Source organism: Meleagris gallopavo, chromosome 19, assembly GCF_905368555.1.
Source record: "Meleagris gallopavo chromosome 19, MGAL_WU_HG_1.1, whole genome shotgun sequence".
NCBI classification, from domain to species: domain Eukaryota; kingdom Metazoa; phylum Chordata; class Aves; order Galliformes; family Phasianidae; genus Meleagris; species Meleagris gallopavo.
The window spans coordinates 6,305,504-6,320,999 of NC_139422.1; the positions used below are offsets into that span (position 1 = coordinate 6,305,504).

The window sequence follows — 15,496 nt, forward strand, 5'->3', positions numbered from 1 at the left end:
TTATGCCCTATTACCCGATGCTTATCTTTTCCCTCCTCTGGTTCTTTACTGGATGAGGACTTCAGGATCACAAATCTTCCCGACACTTAACTAAACATATGGATACTGGTTAAACATAAACTGTTGCTAGCTACTGCGAGAAACTCTCAGAATCGAAGATTTCTCGTTAGGCAAAGATTTTAGCAATAGCAGCAGTTTTTTCATTATTTCAATAATGGACGCACGCCCCCTACTGGCAAGCGAGAAATTGCGCACCAGTCAGCGCCATTCACTCCGCTATATGCCCTAAACCCGACGCAGGCGATGCTCTCCTGGCTCTCGCTGGTTGAGCGTCTCAGGCTCACAAGCCTCCCAACGCTGTTGCTATGATATAACTACATATAACGTCTGTTACCAACCTGTAGTTTTTAGGTATTTGTGTACTTTCCTATGGCGACAGGAGGGCAATGTTGCCAAAAGTTAGCATGTTCATTCTGTCCTGTGCTAGGCTCTCTCCTCCCTGCATATTTACCTTATCTTCTGCATGTCTCTATTCTAGCTGATCCACAATGCCCCAACCTCAACTTTACTCCGTTCAGCAAACTTCCTTTGTGAAAAACAACTCATATAACTCTTTCACAAGGGGGTTATAAGTTCATTAAGAGCCTATGCTACCTACAGAGAATACTGGAAAGTTCCAATGCAAAAATACAATCTACTTCTCACACTACAATTAGCATACATATTGCTAATTATTTAACTTGTCCTCCTAATTTCTATCACTCAGGCCTTGTCTGTCCAGTACCAAAAATCAGCAGTCTTCCAACATAGTAAGCCTACTGCTATCCTTGTTAAGGGTTTTTGATTTGTAAAGGCATTATCGCACTGTTTAGGAGCGGACTGTCTAACTTGTCTTTAACTCAAGGCTCAGAGGTATTCCAGATGGCTGGACAGACAAGAGCTGCAGTCTGCATGCCTATAAATTACTCCATCTGCCTCATCTTTGTGTCTGTAAATTGTTTCTATCCTAAGTGTGTGCCCACATGGAAAGTTCATCTAAAGGACAAGTGATGAAGACCACCAGAGACCCCCGATGAAGTAAGAAGGACTCAATAAGAACTATTAGTACTGATAAAGGATGCTAGATGACAGCAGAGACCATGAAATGCTTATCTTGCTAGTTCTAGTGTAGAAACAACATTCCATTCCTACAGAAGCTACACAGCCATCTCAGATCCCATTAGTTCTAGCGGAGCGCGAACACTTGGAATGGCTGCATAAAATGAGCACTGGCAACAGCTGTTATTCAGCATAACAACAAAAGCAAAAGTGAAACCTAGGTAAAGTAGAACTACAGATTTCCTCATAGATAAGGCACTGAAAAGAAAACAAAGCACCAGCGGTGGGATTTACCTTTGGAAAAGGAAGCGATTCGCTGCAGGAGCTCCGGGTCACATGGTGGGATGGCCTCGGGCTGCCCTGCACTCAGGGCCGGGGGTCCAAGCCTGCAGCCACAGCTGCCCTGCAGCACAGCACAGCACAGCCCATCTGCCGGCACCTCGGCTGTGCTTCGGAGACCTTGAAAAGAGGAGTCAGAAAATCGGCTCAGCACGCTGCAGGCTAAGAACTGCTTTGGTTTCTGGATTAATAGACTTTGTCTGTACGCTAAGCAACCCCTTCCCGAGTTGCTAAGCATCGTTTCTTTCCATCGTTCACGTGCAGGCGGTACGATTTCCACTCACTTCGTTCTGACACAGGTGGACGGATCTACCCACGTACCTCAAGGAACAAACCTGCTAAAAATAAGAGACCCACACACACAAACGCACTCAGCAGAAAGAAGCCCCGAGCCGCGCTCACGCCGTAACGGCTCCCGCCGAAACCCACACCGACCCCAGAGGAACCCCAGCGTCGGCAGGGATCGAAGGCAGCTTTCTGCCTCCTCCTGCCCCAACCACCGCCCGCCCCAAGCTCACAGCGCCTCAGAACCAAGCGGGCCCGGCGCTACCTCCACAGAAACAGCGCAGCTAAAAAGAAAGAAAGGGAGAGCGGAGGTCGGACCGCGTCGCTTTGGCGGGCGCAGCGAAAATCAGCATCGGGGGCCCAGAGACCCCGCCTCACCTGAGCTCACCTCAGATGGCGGCACGGCGCGACCCGACCCCACCCGCCCCGCCCCGCTTCACGGCGCGACGCCGCGCTTCCGGTTCGCTGACGGAAGTTGGCACCTCGCGGGTCTGGCGCCCTCGCGGCCTTAAAGGGGCAACGGCTGCGAGCAGGTGGGACCGCCACGGCGGGGAAACTGAGACAGCGCTGTGAACGCAAGCGGTGACAGAGCCCCGAACTTGCATTATTTAAGCGCTAAACTCGTAAAACCTGTGATCAGCAACCTGAGCCTATAAACACCTGGGAGAAAGCTTCCCCTGGAGGCCTGCGGTGCAACGGAAACCGCCCCGGTGCTGGGGGCTTCGAGAGCAGCGCCCTCTGCCGGGCAGAGCGGGGATGTGCGGGCAGAGCCTTGCTTCAGCCTCCCAGAAGGGAAGGAGGTGGGAAAGCCCTGCTCGGCCCTCCTGCTGCCCTGGGATCGAAGCTTCGAGGCAGGGCGCTGCTGCAGACGCAGCTGTAACCCAGCCTGGGATAACGGCAGCCAAGATTTCTTTCTACTCCATTCAGCCCATCATCAGTGCTCGAAGTGACGTGGTCTGTTTGAATCTCCTGTGTTTTTTTAAGGACTGGCGGTGCTTTGACACTCAGAGGATCTGTCCCGCTCTTCAGAACAGCTTAAGGCAGGGCTCTGCCGGTGTTATTCAGTTCTGCTGGGTCTGGGAAATTTTTGCTTATTTTTTCACCTCTACACAGAGTTGCTGTTTTTAGTAATAATTCAAACACCCACACGAACCAGTTGCTTCTCCCTCCTCCGCCTTGACAAAAAAAAGTACAAAGGGAAAAGATCCCTGCTTGTCCTCTCGAGTGTCACGACTCACAGAATGGGATATGATTTTGGAAGCCTGCTCCTCCTCCAATGGATGTAAGAGTCAACAACAGCCTACCAAAGGAGATTCGGGGTAGGGAACTGTTTTCATAGAATCACAGAATGGCCAGGGTTGGAAGGGAGCTCAAGGATCACGAATCTCCAACCCCTTGCCACATGCAGGGCCACCAACCTCCACATTTCACAGCAGCCCAGGCTGCCCAGGGCCCCATCCAACCTGGCCTTGAACACCTCCAGGGATGGACGGGGCATCCACAGCCTCTCTGGGCAGCTGTTCCAGCACCTCACCACTCTCATAGTAAAGAACTTTCCCCTGACATCCAATCTCAATCTGCCCTCCCTCAACTTCAAACCATTTCCCCTTGTCCTTGTTTTTCATTCCCAAAGCCTGCGTGAGAATGACAAGTTTCCCCTTTTTTGCTGTAGGAGAGAGGTCAGATCTCTACCTTTCTCAAAGCAGCCACAGTAGTGGTGGCCCCAAGTTCACAGTTCTTGCACCGAGTGATTTGTTAAATGCTGTTTCTCCATTAAAGAATGTATCAGCAAAACTCTTCCTTTAGAATTTTGCCTTTAAACGGGTATAAAATAAATCCTGTTACGGAGGTGCAAGTTTGTTCCTGTGAGATTTACCCTGCAAAATCTGCAACCAATCTGTTGTGCTTTTCTCCACAAAAAAAAAAATTCACGCTGGTAGGTAGGTAGGATGGAAAAGCACAGACTGCTTATGTTTAAAGATTCAAATGCTTCAACTTTTAACCTCCAAAGCTGCCAGGCAAGTTGGGCTGAAAACTTACCCTTATGCAGGCAGCTGATCTCATGCAGTATCCTGTCTGTCCCACAGAATCCCACTGCTTTCTATCTTCAGAGAGACTAAAGCCAGACTACAATTAACATGGAAAGCTCCCATGTAACATCCTTTGCTACATGACATGACAGCCAAGAAATACTCATACGAGGCCTTTATTTCAAAAGCCTTTAAAACTTCTGCATTTTCATTGACAATTAAAGTAGGAAATTCTCACTTATCAAAAGCAGCACAAAGCATTATGTCAGAACCCATTCTTGTGTTTCTCACACAGCACATATGAAATATAAACAAGCCATACAAATGCTTTATACACACAGTAAAATTATATTACATTCACCGAGTCAGTTTACAAATAACTTTTAGGCAAATTACTAAGAGATCATACAAAGACACGAGGTGCAACCTCCATCTTATCCTTCTTTCATATCAAAACGTAAAAACTCGCCTTGGCACAATAAAAAAATATTTATGTGCATATATATATTTATGTATATACATATACACAGTCTGTTCTCTCTCTATATTCCAGATATTAATAAAAACATTTTAAATGTTTCGTTCTGATTTACGTGAAATGATGGCACAATTTATGATTACAATGGAGAAAAATCCCTTTTCTCTAAAAGGGTTAAATCTACAACAAAAATAAAATAAGTTGCTTTAAAGCATAAGACATCACACAGTTGTGCTGTTTCCATCACCACAGATGCCTGCAGATTTGTTTATATTTTAGAGTTAAGATCACACTCAAGTTTCTAACTCCACTGAAAATAAAGCAGTGGAAAAAAATATCTATTTTTGAGACTTTCAGAAAGAAATTTGGTTTCAGTGAGAAAAGGACTTCTAAAAGCTAAATTATGGTAACAAAAGGTAGCATTCAAAAACCTGTATCTTCAATCAGTCTTCAATATAAGACAAGAAAAGCAGGTGTGCCTATTTTCTTGCTTTTCCATTATTTCATAGCCTGTGTACCTGCAGTGGTTGATCTGCACCCCCTTTCCAGCAGACCCTTTTGGCAGTTAAATATGCAGTTACATTGCTTTTAAGGCAGTCAGTCATCACTCTCTTCACTGGAGTCGAAAACATCACTGAGTTGGAAAACCTGTTTCTTTGGATTGATGGTTGAATCACTGGAGTTAGACTGCTTCCCTTTCCTCTTTTCCAACTTCTGTTCAAACTCTGGCAGTGTCTTTTCAAAAAGATAATCAATGATTTCTTTGAAAAAAGAAAAAAAAGAGTCTTAACTGAACCTGTTCAGAACTGGATCCCTTAAGGAGGAAGGATCTCACAGGCAAAAATTGTTTTGTCAGTGTTTAATGCAAATATCTTACTATTCCATAGTTGTCATAGTGACTGCAGTGTAGATCAGACATACATTTACATTACATTTAAACGTAAAGCAAAAAAGCACAGTCAAAACTTTTTACAGTTGAGGTACTCAACAGAAGGGGTTGATGAGCACTGTGTGAAGATGCAATTAAAAGGAAACTGCTACAATGCATTAAAAAGGAAAAAAAAAATTAGTAAAATAAGCATAAAGCCTGTGGTATTAGCCAAATTGCTTAGGACAGAACAACTAAGAAAGCATGCAGTGAAGATGAACCTCTTAGATTGAAACAAAAAGCTAAAGGAATATATAAAAACAGCTAGCATACTCACCAGAAAAAGTCTTTTCTCGCCAAAAAGGAACATAGGAGACTTTGAGCTTGTAAAATTTTGCTTGAACGTAGCTGCCAGGAACATCTCTGAAAAGACAAGAGTTGAAAGGCACAGTGATGCATAGAGTCCCTACTGACTCTGTGTGAGTTACCAATTCCTGAGAATGGCACTGCTCAAACAGTTAACTTTGCTTCAGGTAAAAAGCACAGACTGCAAATCCTAATACAGGCAAGTTTTCAAGTGTCAATTCCCTTAATGTAAGCACCTAAAACATAACACTACACATATTCATTACCTAGTTAGTAAAAAAGAAACAAAGCTGAAAAAACTGTGTAAAACATCAAGAGAATCACATAGAAAGTATAGCATTCACAGTAGCAGTAATTTTATTTTCAATTTTTACTTTGTTTGGAAGATTTATACTCTATCACACATTCCAATAATTGCCCCTCTTGCTGTTTCTTGATGTGCATTTGGAAATGTCCTTTATCAGAGCTTCAGCACAGGCTATGTAATACAGTTTTAGTCAACAAAAACCACCAGGAGCAAAATAACAGGGTTGCCTGAAGTGGGTAAAATTAAGTTTCAGAGCTTCTAGATGTGCAGTGCTTTGCAAGGATCTACAGCTGTACATTATTAAATTGCGTAGTATTATGGTTGCATAATGTTGATTCCTCTGAGGAAATTCAGACAATCTGCTTCAACCATCTTCTGTATCCATAAGAAAAGAAAAGAGTTTTTACCCAATGATATCACTGAGTTCCTCCCAGTTTATTTCATTAGCATCTTCCACTTTCATTTCATACAACCTGGGAACATAACAGAGGCAGTTTGTAGGTAGAATTCAATAAATAATTCAATAAGGTTCACAGCTCCCCCAGTCAGAAGTTACAGGACTTTTTGTCCAAGGAATGGTACGAAACACAGCACAACCAGCATGCTTTTACACCACCATCCAAATAGCAAGAGATCCAAAAACATCCCAGTAACTCAACTGTACCTTTTAATAAGGTTGATGCTGGCTTGTAATCCTTTGGTTCCCCCGTGTAACTGCTGCCCTTTGGTAATCTTGTTGGTTACAATTGAAGTCCTTTAAAACACACAAAAAAAGGTTCCTGTTATTTCATGACATTTCAGGCACCAAAAGGAAGCAACTCCAAGATGCCACACTGCTACAGCAGCAAAGCAGCAGCAATCAGGCCTGGAGATCACAGCAACAAGAAAACATAGCACAGCAAGGAGTTATTTGTCTCTTTTTGTAGTCTCCAACCTCCTGCCTATCCTAGCAAACATCATATCACAAACTATCCAGAATGGGGTTAAATACTCCCGAGAACAGATTTCACTACTCAATTTAGTATAAAGCCTTACCATTTCTGCTTACATTGTCTCCAATACCTAGTGCCCACTTTAGTTTCAATCTCAGTCCATGGTAATTTCTGGAAAAGTTTCTCACGGTCAATCTGGAGACTTCTGTGTGATTTTTTTGATGACGAAAGAGAATTTGCATCTTCCAATTTTGTTCTTTTTACAATCACTTCCTCCACTGCGTGCATCAACTTCCGGACCTCTTCTTTTGACCAAGGACCATAATTATTTCCTAAAATAGAAAAATATTCATGGATAGGACATCATTTATCATACGTTATTAGGAAAAGATGCTTCGCTTTGCCATATTTTCATTTAAAGGATCCATTTCTGCTTCCCAGAAACTCCTCTGCATACCAGATGTGAGAGGAACACTCAGTTTAATGAGAGTTCAGTCTAAAGAACAGCACCAGTTCCTCATTCCTATATTTAAGACCCTGCTGTCAAATTCCTCACCTCCCCACAACAGCATTTAGACATCAGAAATCTCAATTACATTTAGGAAAATCACATTTGTCCCAGCTCCTCTTCCTTCCACTCCATCCTTTTCGTTTGTTTTTCTTCTCCCTCAGATTTGAGATTGTTCTCTTTTGCCCGAAAGCTTTTTAAATTAAAATACACAGAATGAATTATTATTCTTAAAAAATACATACGTGACTTGATTTCAGAGTATTTCATGGCAACTGAGAGGTTAGAACGGGACATCATCTCAGCAATCTTCTTCCAATCGTTGCCATGGAGAGCATGATACCTCTTCAATTTTTCTTTCTCTTCTTTAGTATACCTGATAGAAGAAATGGACACAGCTTCACATGCAAATTCAAACCCTCCCAATATCATAAGAGAGATATTTACCACAATTTCAAGTCACGCTTTATACTGGTGGGATTTATAGCAACTAATTAGAAAAATGAATTGCCCGTTAAGTCACATTAACCAGCAGAAACATGGGATGATCTTAATTATATCCACATTTAACGAAGAAGTAAACATCAGAGAATGCTATCAACCTTCTTTTAAACTCTTTCAAATTACTGGCTTACCTCCCTTTGTAATTATTTGGGTCAAATATCTTCCTTGCTCGGTAATATATAAGTCTCCAGACTCGTGGTATGCCCTCAGCTGGAAGGTAAACAATTCAATTTTAAGAAACATTTTTACACTGCTGAAGCAACTTAAAAAAAAAAAAAAAAAAAAAAAGTATTTTTATGACTCTGCTTTTAATCATAGATTCTCTCCATTCAAGAGACAGTACTCTCCAACACTTCAGAAACTGCACAGGAAATAGTGTTGATAGAATCTCCTGAAGAGTTCCAAAGATGTAACTGTTACAGCCATGCTGACAGCTGACACGTAATTCTGTGAGTGTGCAGGTGAATATCCAAAACTGAACTTTTAAACTCTGAAGCACAAATCTCTAAACTTTTGAACTCTAAAGCTAAATCTACTGCTCTAAAGCTTCCAGTTTGGATGGACTGGGTTGTAAATTTTTCTAACGTGTGGCTCACATGCAAGTAGCTTATTGAATTGTCCTACTAATGAAAAGGCACGAGGCAGCCACCCATCAGGAGGCCACGCACTTTTGCATGCTGACTATTTCAACTCTGAAAATCAGGGAATGGAGGCACTCAGCGAAAAGAAAGTGAAGATCCTGGCTAAAGGGAAGATCCTTGAAGTGGAGAAAGATCCACGGAAATAAACACACCTAGGAACACCTAACAACCTTGGCTAAGACTGCTAACAGTAGTTGGCATAACATCAACGTCACTTTCTGCCAAACGTTCCCAGAGCAGGAGTGGTGTCTCAGATGAGAAGTCAACACCGTGCCAGTGTGGCAGCACAGATGGAATGATCAAGTTCATGAAATCTTCAAAAAGAGCCAAAGTATCCAATCCCAGGGTTATCATTTATTCTGTCTTGCCTATGCTAATGATACAGAACGCAGCATGGAGAGCCACTGAGAAAGGGCACTGAGCAGCTTCACCAGGGACATTACAAAATGAATATATTTGCTATACAAAGCAGGAAAGTTTCCTAGCAATGAGAAGTCTTGAGGGAAGAGACTGTACCTCTTGCAAACAGAATCTCATTAGTTGGAATTTTATTTGCTTTCCTCAATTTTGGAATTCTAACTACCCTGGCTAATGACTTTATTCCTTCCTGTTTACGACATCACTGGATGCTGAATATTTCAGACAGCATTTAATCATTCCTTCCCATTAATAAATCACTAAACTTAGATACAGCCTAGCAAATAATGTACCTTAAGCCACAAAACCCAAATGTAAGTCTGTATGTGCTGCTGGTCACGATAAAATTTTCATTTCTAACTTCTTCCTGACCTATAACAAATAATAAGAGCAGTACACTGTGCAGTTATCAACTACAAAACCTCAGCAACGTGTCCCTTTGTTTTTCTTTTTTTGCCAACTCTACCAACTTTAGCATTTTTCAATAATAATTTACTAAAAAGAAAAGGAGATATCACCAGTCTGTGGAATGTAACATTGAAATAAATGAGACAGAGCTCTAATGCTTACCAAGCTTTTCACAAAAACTGTGCTCTGCTTTTAAGCGATTGATGGCTTCTTTCTCTTCTGGATACCTCGAGGTAAACAGGAGCTTTTCAGCACTGTCTATCCCAGTAATTGATAAGAATTCTTCAACATTTTTCCTGATTTGATTATTTTCTTTCTCGGTAAATCTGCCAAACTTGATAGCAATACCTAAAATAGAGAGAAACTTATTAAAAAAATAAATAAAATAGGCCCAAGTACACAATACTTCAAGATAGCAAAGATGTTGTTTTAGAAAACATAGAACAGAAGATCAACTACTGCAGAAAGTAAAATGGCATACGGAAGACAAAGAAAACAAGAGGTGGGAGCAGGTAATTTAAGCATACATTCTGAACTGTAATTTGCTGATAAAATAGGAGATGCTACAAAACAGAGCAACAAAAACATGCTCACTAGAATTAAATATATTGCAACAAGAGCGTGGCTGTGAGAGGACACAAAAGCTATTTCCCTTCTATCAAAAGATAAGCATAGCTACACACTTCCTCACTGCAGCATTCTTTTGAGGTCTCACCTTGTTTTTTGAACTCTTTAAATCTCAATAAGTCTCTTCCAGCCATTTTTCTGATTGAATAGTCAGACAATTGACCCACATGAGGAATAAACTCCTCCAATTCTTGTTTTGCAGTATCTAAATCCAAGACTGTAACCATGTGCAGGAGCTCTTCATCATCCAGACTGAGGCCATCAGTAGCCGTGGTTTCTGTAAATGAATTATTCTGGTCCTCCTTATTATTTGATGCTGTGGTTTCAGGTGTCCTGATTAAAAAATTAAACAGCATTCAAACAAACAAACAAACAAAAACACCAACAGCAGAGCTCCAACACAGAGACTGTTAGTATCTCTACAATTAAAAGTATAAACACATTAATTAAAGAATAAGGACTATTTCAGACATCCATGGACGGGGCCCTGGGCAGCCTGGTCTAGTATTAAATGTGGAGGTTGGTGGCCCTGCACGTGGCAGGGGGTTGGAGATTCATGATCCTTGAGATCCCTTCCAACCCTGGCCATTCTATGGTTCTATGATCCATTCACTCCACTCCAGCAGAAGCCTTTTCATACAGATGTAATTCATTATGACATTTAGTGCTTACGGTATTCAAACAGTTTTGAAATCAGCCCCAGCTTTTTCAGAGAACTCTTACACATAGACACACATAAGTAATAGTGGCTCTTGATACCAGTGGCAACACAGAACTCTTCTGTTTGTTATTAATGCTCTTACTATTAAAAAAAAAATACTTCTAAGGTTATTTTTATTATTATTATATTCTACATCAGTGCAAATGGTCACAGATTCTTACACACTTTCACTGTTTATGTTTACATTCATAAAATACCTAAGGTCTAAAAGCAGGATTCTATTGTCTCAACGTAACATTCAGGCTGTAAAGGTGTTTTTAAAGATGCATGCAATAGAAAGAAAAACAGAAATGAAGAAAGATCTGGGACTCAAATACTGCTATATAAACCTACTTAAGTGGAGTAGGAAAAAAAAAAACCTAAACTTACATTCCGTCAGAATCTGAAGAGCTGTCTTCTGTGATATAAGTCCTGCTTTTTATAACCTTTGCAGCCGATCTAGACGACTTCTTAGCTTTTGCAGCAGGTTTGGAAAAACCAGTGGGTGCGTCTGTAGGATCCCTACTGACAGCAGAAGCACCACAGGCACTGCCTCTGCACTGCGACCCTGCCACACCACCCTCACCTGAGGTGGATGGTGACTCCATGCCCTCCCGTTGCTTCTTTTGGCCTGGACATGTCACAAGTGACAGGTCAACATTTGCATCGCTGTCCTCCTGTGTATCCTGGCTACTGCTCACTCTTCTCTTCTTCTTTTTCAGCCTTTTATTGCCATGTGTTTCTGAAGCAGGTAAGTCACTTACCCCATCCTCTTCTGGCAATTTTTGTTTTCTTTTCTTCTTAGCAGACTTTTTAAAACACACATTATCAGCATCATCCTCCTGACAACTATCAACACAATCCTGATTTACAGGGACACAAGCTACATCACTGTGACTATCCATACTCTCATTGAGCTTCCACTTCTTTCTTTTCTTTTTCTTCTGGGAAGCTTCCACCACAGTTTCATTATCTACTTCATGTTCCAGTTCTGCAAGAGAATTCTCTAGCAGATGCTGCTGCTCCTCTCCCTTCTTTTTCTTTTTCTTCTTCTTCTTCTTTTTAGAGACTTCACTGCTCTGTCCTGCATGATCTTCAGAGAGCTGCATAGAAGCACAGCTGAGCTCTGTATCCTGCATGCTTCCATTCTCATGGTCCGCATCAAACCGCCTGCGTTTTCTCTTTTTCTTCTTGTGAGAATCCCAGATGGGAAAATCATCACCATTTGCTTTTTCTCTCATTATTTTCCTTACCTTAAATAAGAGTTTTAATCACGTGCTCGACATTACATCTGTACCAGACTCTCATATAGTAAAAATAAAAATAAAAAAAATAGATAAAACCTATAGAACCGCTGTAGAACGACTCAGCATTGGGTGAGAAGCAGACAGGGCAGGTGCTTGCTTGGCAGGAGAGCAAACTTTGCAAAGTGAGTGCACGGAAACGCTGCCGCCCTCATCACACACACCGTTCATCCCAGCCTCGGGATCACCGCCTGCAACAACAGACGCAACGTTAGCATTCAGCTGACTTGGAATAACTCCATAATAACGCTGCTACAATACCACAGCACTGAGTTTTCTGCTCAGAACCTCCTGACCGCGCTTCGATTCTGTGAGCGGCTGTGCCGCTACCGGCAGCTCCACGCCAACACCCGAAAGCTCGAACGTTGAAGCGGGAAAAACTACGCGCAAAACGCCCCAACCCGCAGCCCAGCACCGCAGCCCGTCCCTCCGCACCTCCTGAGCACCGCGCCGTTACCGCAGGCCGGCACCGCACCGCTCCGCACAACGCAACGCAGCACCGCGCGGCCGCTCACGCGCTCACCCCTCGTCCCTCCGCACAGCGCCCCCCGCGCCGCTCTTCCCGTTCCGCCCGCTTTTCCCCTTCCGCCCCGCCAGCCGGAAGTGTTCTCACCCGGAACCATCACAGCGGCGCACCCACGGCGCGGCGGTTGCTAGGAGACGGGGCGACGCCGTTCTGCCTACCCCCCCCCCCCCACACACCCTCAGGCCAGGCCCGCCCTGAGGCCCCGCAGCGCAGCGGGGCTGCAACCCGTCCCATTTTCCTCTTTTTTTGCCCCTTTCTTTCACCTGTTGCCCCCGCACGGCGGACCGGTCTCGGCATGGCGGGGCCCCCTCGGCGCCCCCTGAGCCTGGCGGAGGTGGCAGCGGGCAGCGAGAACGAGCGGCTGGGGGTGGCCCGGGACAGCATGCTGCGCAACCCGCGCATCCTCAAGGTGAGCCCCGCGGCCGCACGGCTCCCGATCGCTTCCGTCCCGCGGCGCCGCGGCCGGAGCTCCCCGGGCACAGCGGCTGAAGTGCAGTTCTCGCCCCCTGGGTGGCACTGCGGCCCCGCTCGGCCCCGCCGGGCCGTCTGCGGTCGGTGCGGTTGGTCCCGGTGCTGCCCGGCACGGCGGAGCTCTGCCATACGGCGTAAAAACAAAACGCAGCTTTTCAAATCCCGACTTTCTACGTTAGTTCTTTTTCTCTGTATCCTCTGAGATTGATTGGGAGCGGCGGTACCGTAGAAACGTTTGAGATGGAAGGGATCTTTAAAGGCTGTCGGGTCCCACTCCCCACACTGAACGGAGGCACCCAGAGCTCCATCAGTGCTCTCTTCTCATCCCCTGCCCTCGGGTGTCTGCAGGCCACCTCTCTGCACAACCCGCGTCAGCACTCTGGTATCTGTGGTTGGAAGTGGAACTGGGGTAAGATTGTCCTCACCTGAAGACCTCCCTGTGAAGGATGTGGGGCAGACAGCACAAGCAGAGCACCGGGCTTGCATGCGAAAGCAGAGAAACCCACCAGCACAGAGGCAGCGTCTTCCCCATCCCTCCGTGCTAATTCTGCCTTACTGTAGAAAAGCATGATAGTAAATACGTTTTTAGATGATACATAAAGCAGAAGAGTTTGCATTAGATGATGGTAAGGACATAATTGTAAGGGTTGGTTGGTTGCTCCGACTTGTCCTCATGATTTCCCCTAAACTGAAATACATACAAACCACCAGCAAGCGCCGTAAAATTCCAGGTCTGATAATCTATAACTGGTAGTTCTGTAAGGAGCAATGCTTCTCCTGTACTGCGTTCAATGCATGTAAAATTATACGCAGACAAGAAGATTATGATGTATACAGTGGGAGATCTATCCCTCTCAACTGCAGCATCCCATCAGACAGACACTGCCCATCCATGGAGATCACTGCTGTCTCCTTCCCTCAGGTCTAGCAGTTTGCTCAGCCCTGGCACTCAGCCTGTCAGCCCCCTCTGACTGGCACTGCTGCTGCAGAGCATCTCAGCAGTGGAATTTCTGAGCATTTATAAGCCATAGGATATTTTATTAGGGCTCAATCTGGATTACTGCTATCTGGTCAGGTGAAATAAGATTTGAGAAAGTTTTGAGGAAAAGTAGTGATAAATTTTTGTGTTTTAACATTCTAGACAACTTTTCTCAGTGTGTCTCTGCAAGAAGGTTTCCTTCCCAGTAAGCCAGCTTGTAGAGATGTAAAGAGACCTGCACCCACCTGACGCAATTCTCTAGCATGATGCAAGTGAACTAACAACAGAGATGCTTTCACACAGAAAGAGTCAGCAGTAATTTACCTTAAAGCAAACTCTGCTGCCCACCTTCTCAGTGCAATCCCATGTCACATCATACCCCACCGAATGCCAAACTGTGCAGTGTCTCCCATGCTGTTGGAATGGTGCTGGTGGTGGCAGAGCAACATCCCAGCCCTCTGCCACATCCCTTCTCCATGTTTCCAGCTGCAGTCCTGGGACTCTTCTCCCTCCAGGGTAGCCCTGGAGGTGCAATACTTTGGAGCCAATGCTGAAGGGGTTGGCCTGCAGTGACAGCTGACAGCTAAAGACATGAAGAAGGGGACAAAGGCTTTGAGACAACTGTCACTTGGACAGGTGCTTCTGGCAGCCAGGGGAGGGCACTGCAGAATGTGCAGCTGGCATTAAGGTGCACTGGGCAGCAAATACAGAAGATCTCAAGGCCTAGGAGTGATGGTTGGGACATTTGCTCCCCAGTTTTACTCTGACCAGCACTCAGTCCCTGAAAATATCGTTCTCTATTACTCTCTGGTAGAATATATGGTAGGTTTTAATTAATCAAGGAATTAATTTTGTTAATCAACATATGTTTTCTTGCAGTATAAAACTGAGGAAAGTATTTCATCTAGTGATACCAGTAGAAATCTGAGCAAAGCATTTTTGCTTGCTTTGTTTTTACCAGTAAAAACCTTAGCAAAGCTCTTTGCTTAGTAAAGACTTTCTGAAAACTACTCTGTGGTACAAAAATAATCCAACTGTAGCAGGAACCGACTTCCCCACACTTAACCCCCAGCTCACCATAATCATCCCCAACAGAGAGCTGCCAAAGTCTTTGCCTTACCAGCCCATAGCAGCACACACACCTGCTGCATGAAGGTAAATGAGAAATCACAGCTGCGAAACCCACACATCAAAGCATGCTCCTACCAGCTGAAGTGCACCTGGGGGACAAAAAGAAGGTGGAGTCTGGGAATAGCTCTCTGTGAAACAACTTTTGAGCCCAAACTGAGTCTTGCAGTATCAAAAAGAAAAGCTGTTTCAGAAGCAGCAATTCCAAGGAGGCTGAGGAGGCTCAGGAAATCGCTGGGAAAGGCTGCAGGAGATCTCAATCCCTATTGTGAAGGCTGCAAGAGAACCAGATGTAAGGGAATTTTTCAGAACTATTAACATCTACAGTATTTGCTTAAAAATCTTGTTACTTACATGATAACTGTTGCCAGGCTCTTTTTACTGATCTAAGAGCCAGAACATTTAAGATACATTTCTCTGAGCTTTGCTCTTCAACCACAAGGGGTAAAAGCAGAAGCAACTCACCAGATTTTAACTCCTGTTGAACCACACCATAAGTGACTTCTTGGCCGTCTGACTTGTCATTGAACTGCTGAGGATTATTGCAAACTCATCTTGTTTTCTGGAGATATTCATAGAA

At 44.1% G+C, this 15,496-nt stretch overlaps 3 protein-coding genes across 4 annotated transcripts in view; 1 reads left to right on the plus strand and 2 right to left on the minus strand.

The window, feature by feature from the left end:
- The window catches only part of SETX (senataxin), a 28,267-nt gene extending 26,729 nt beyond the window's left edge, over positions 1-1,538 (minus strand). Inside the window, exon 1 of the mRNA XM_010720933.4 lies at positions 1,393-1,538. The gene's annotated coding sequence lies outside the window, so the exon portion shown is untranslated. The remainder of the gene's footprint in view (positions 1-1,392) is intronic.
- Positions 1,539-3,912: 2,374 nt separating this feature from the next.
- Positions 3,913-12,449, minus strand: TTF1 (transcription termination factor 1). Of its 2 annotated transcripts, none has more exons than XM_085239530.1 (11): positions 12,336-12,449; positions 10,899-12,003; positions 9,897-10,141; positions 9,344-9,529; positions 7,847-7,925; positions 7,457-7,587; positions 6,807-7,035; positions 6,436-6,525; positions 6,179-6,244; positions 5,436-5,521; positions 3,913-4,991 (listed from the first exon to the last, which is right to left on the minus strand). In XM_085239530.1, exons 2-11 carry the CDS (start codon positions 11,747-11,749, stop codon positions 4,828-4,830), a joined length of 2,127 nt encoding a protein of 708 aa, XP_085095656.1. In that variant the 5' UTR covers positions 11,750-12,003; positions 12,336-12,449; the 3' UTR covers positions 3,913-4,827. The 2 variants fall into 2 exon arrangements, with proteins under 2 accessions (XP_085095656.1, XP_085095655.1); XM_085239529.1 differs by having other exon boundaries at positions 12,248-12,403.
- Positions 12,439-15,496, plus strand: part of CFAP77 (cilia and flagella associated protein 77) — a 52,399-nt gene continuing 49,341 nt past the window's right edge. Inside the window, exon 1 of the mRNA XM_085239537.1 lies at positions 12,439-12,747. Within this exon, the coding sequence (XP_085095663.1) occupies positions 12,634-12,747 (114 nt within the window). The 5' untranslated portion in view covers positions 12,439-12,633. The remainder of the gene's footprint in view (positions 12,748-15,496) is intronic.

Excerpts from the sequence above, each read along its gene's own strand:
- TTF1 (XM_085239530.1), bottom strand. The coding sequence starts at position 11,749 with ATGAGAGAAAAAGCAAATGGTGATGATTTTCCCATCTGGGATTCTCAC. Across the intron at positions 9,530-9,896 it reads TAAAGAGTTCAAAAAACAAG|GTATTGCTATCAAGTTTGGC; the intron begins GTGAGACCTCAA and ends TCTCTATTTTAG. Across the intron at positions 7,588-7,846 it reads CCAAATAATTACAAAGGGAG|GTATACTAAAGAAGAGAAAG; the intron begins GTAAGCCAGTAA and ends TTCTTCTATCAG.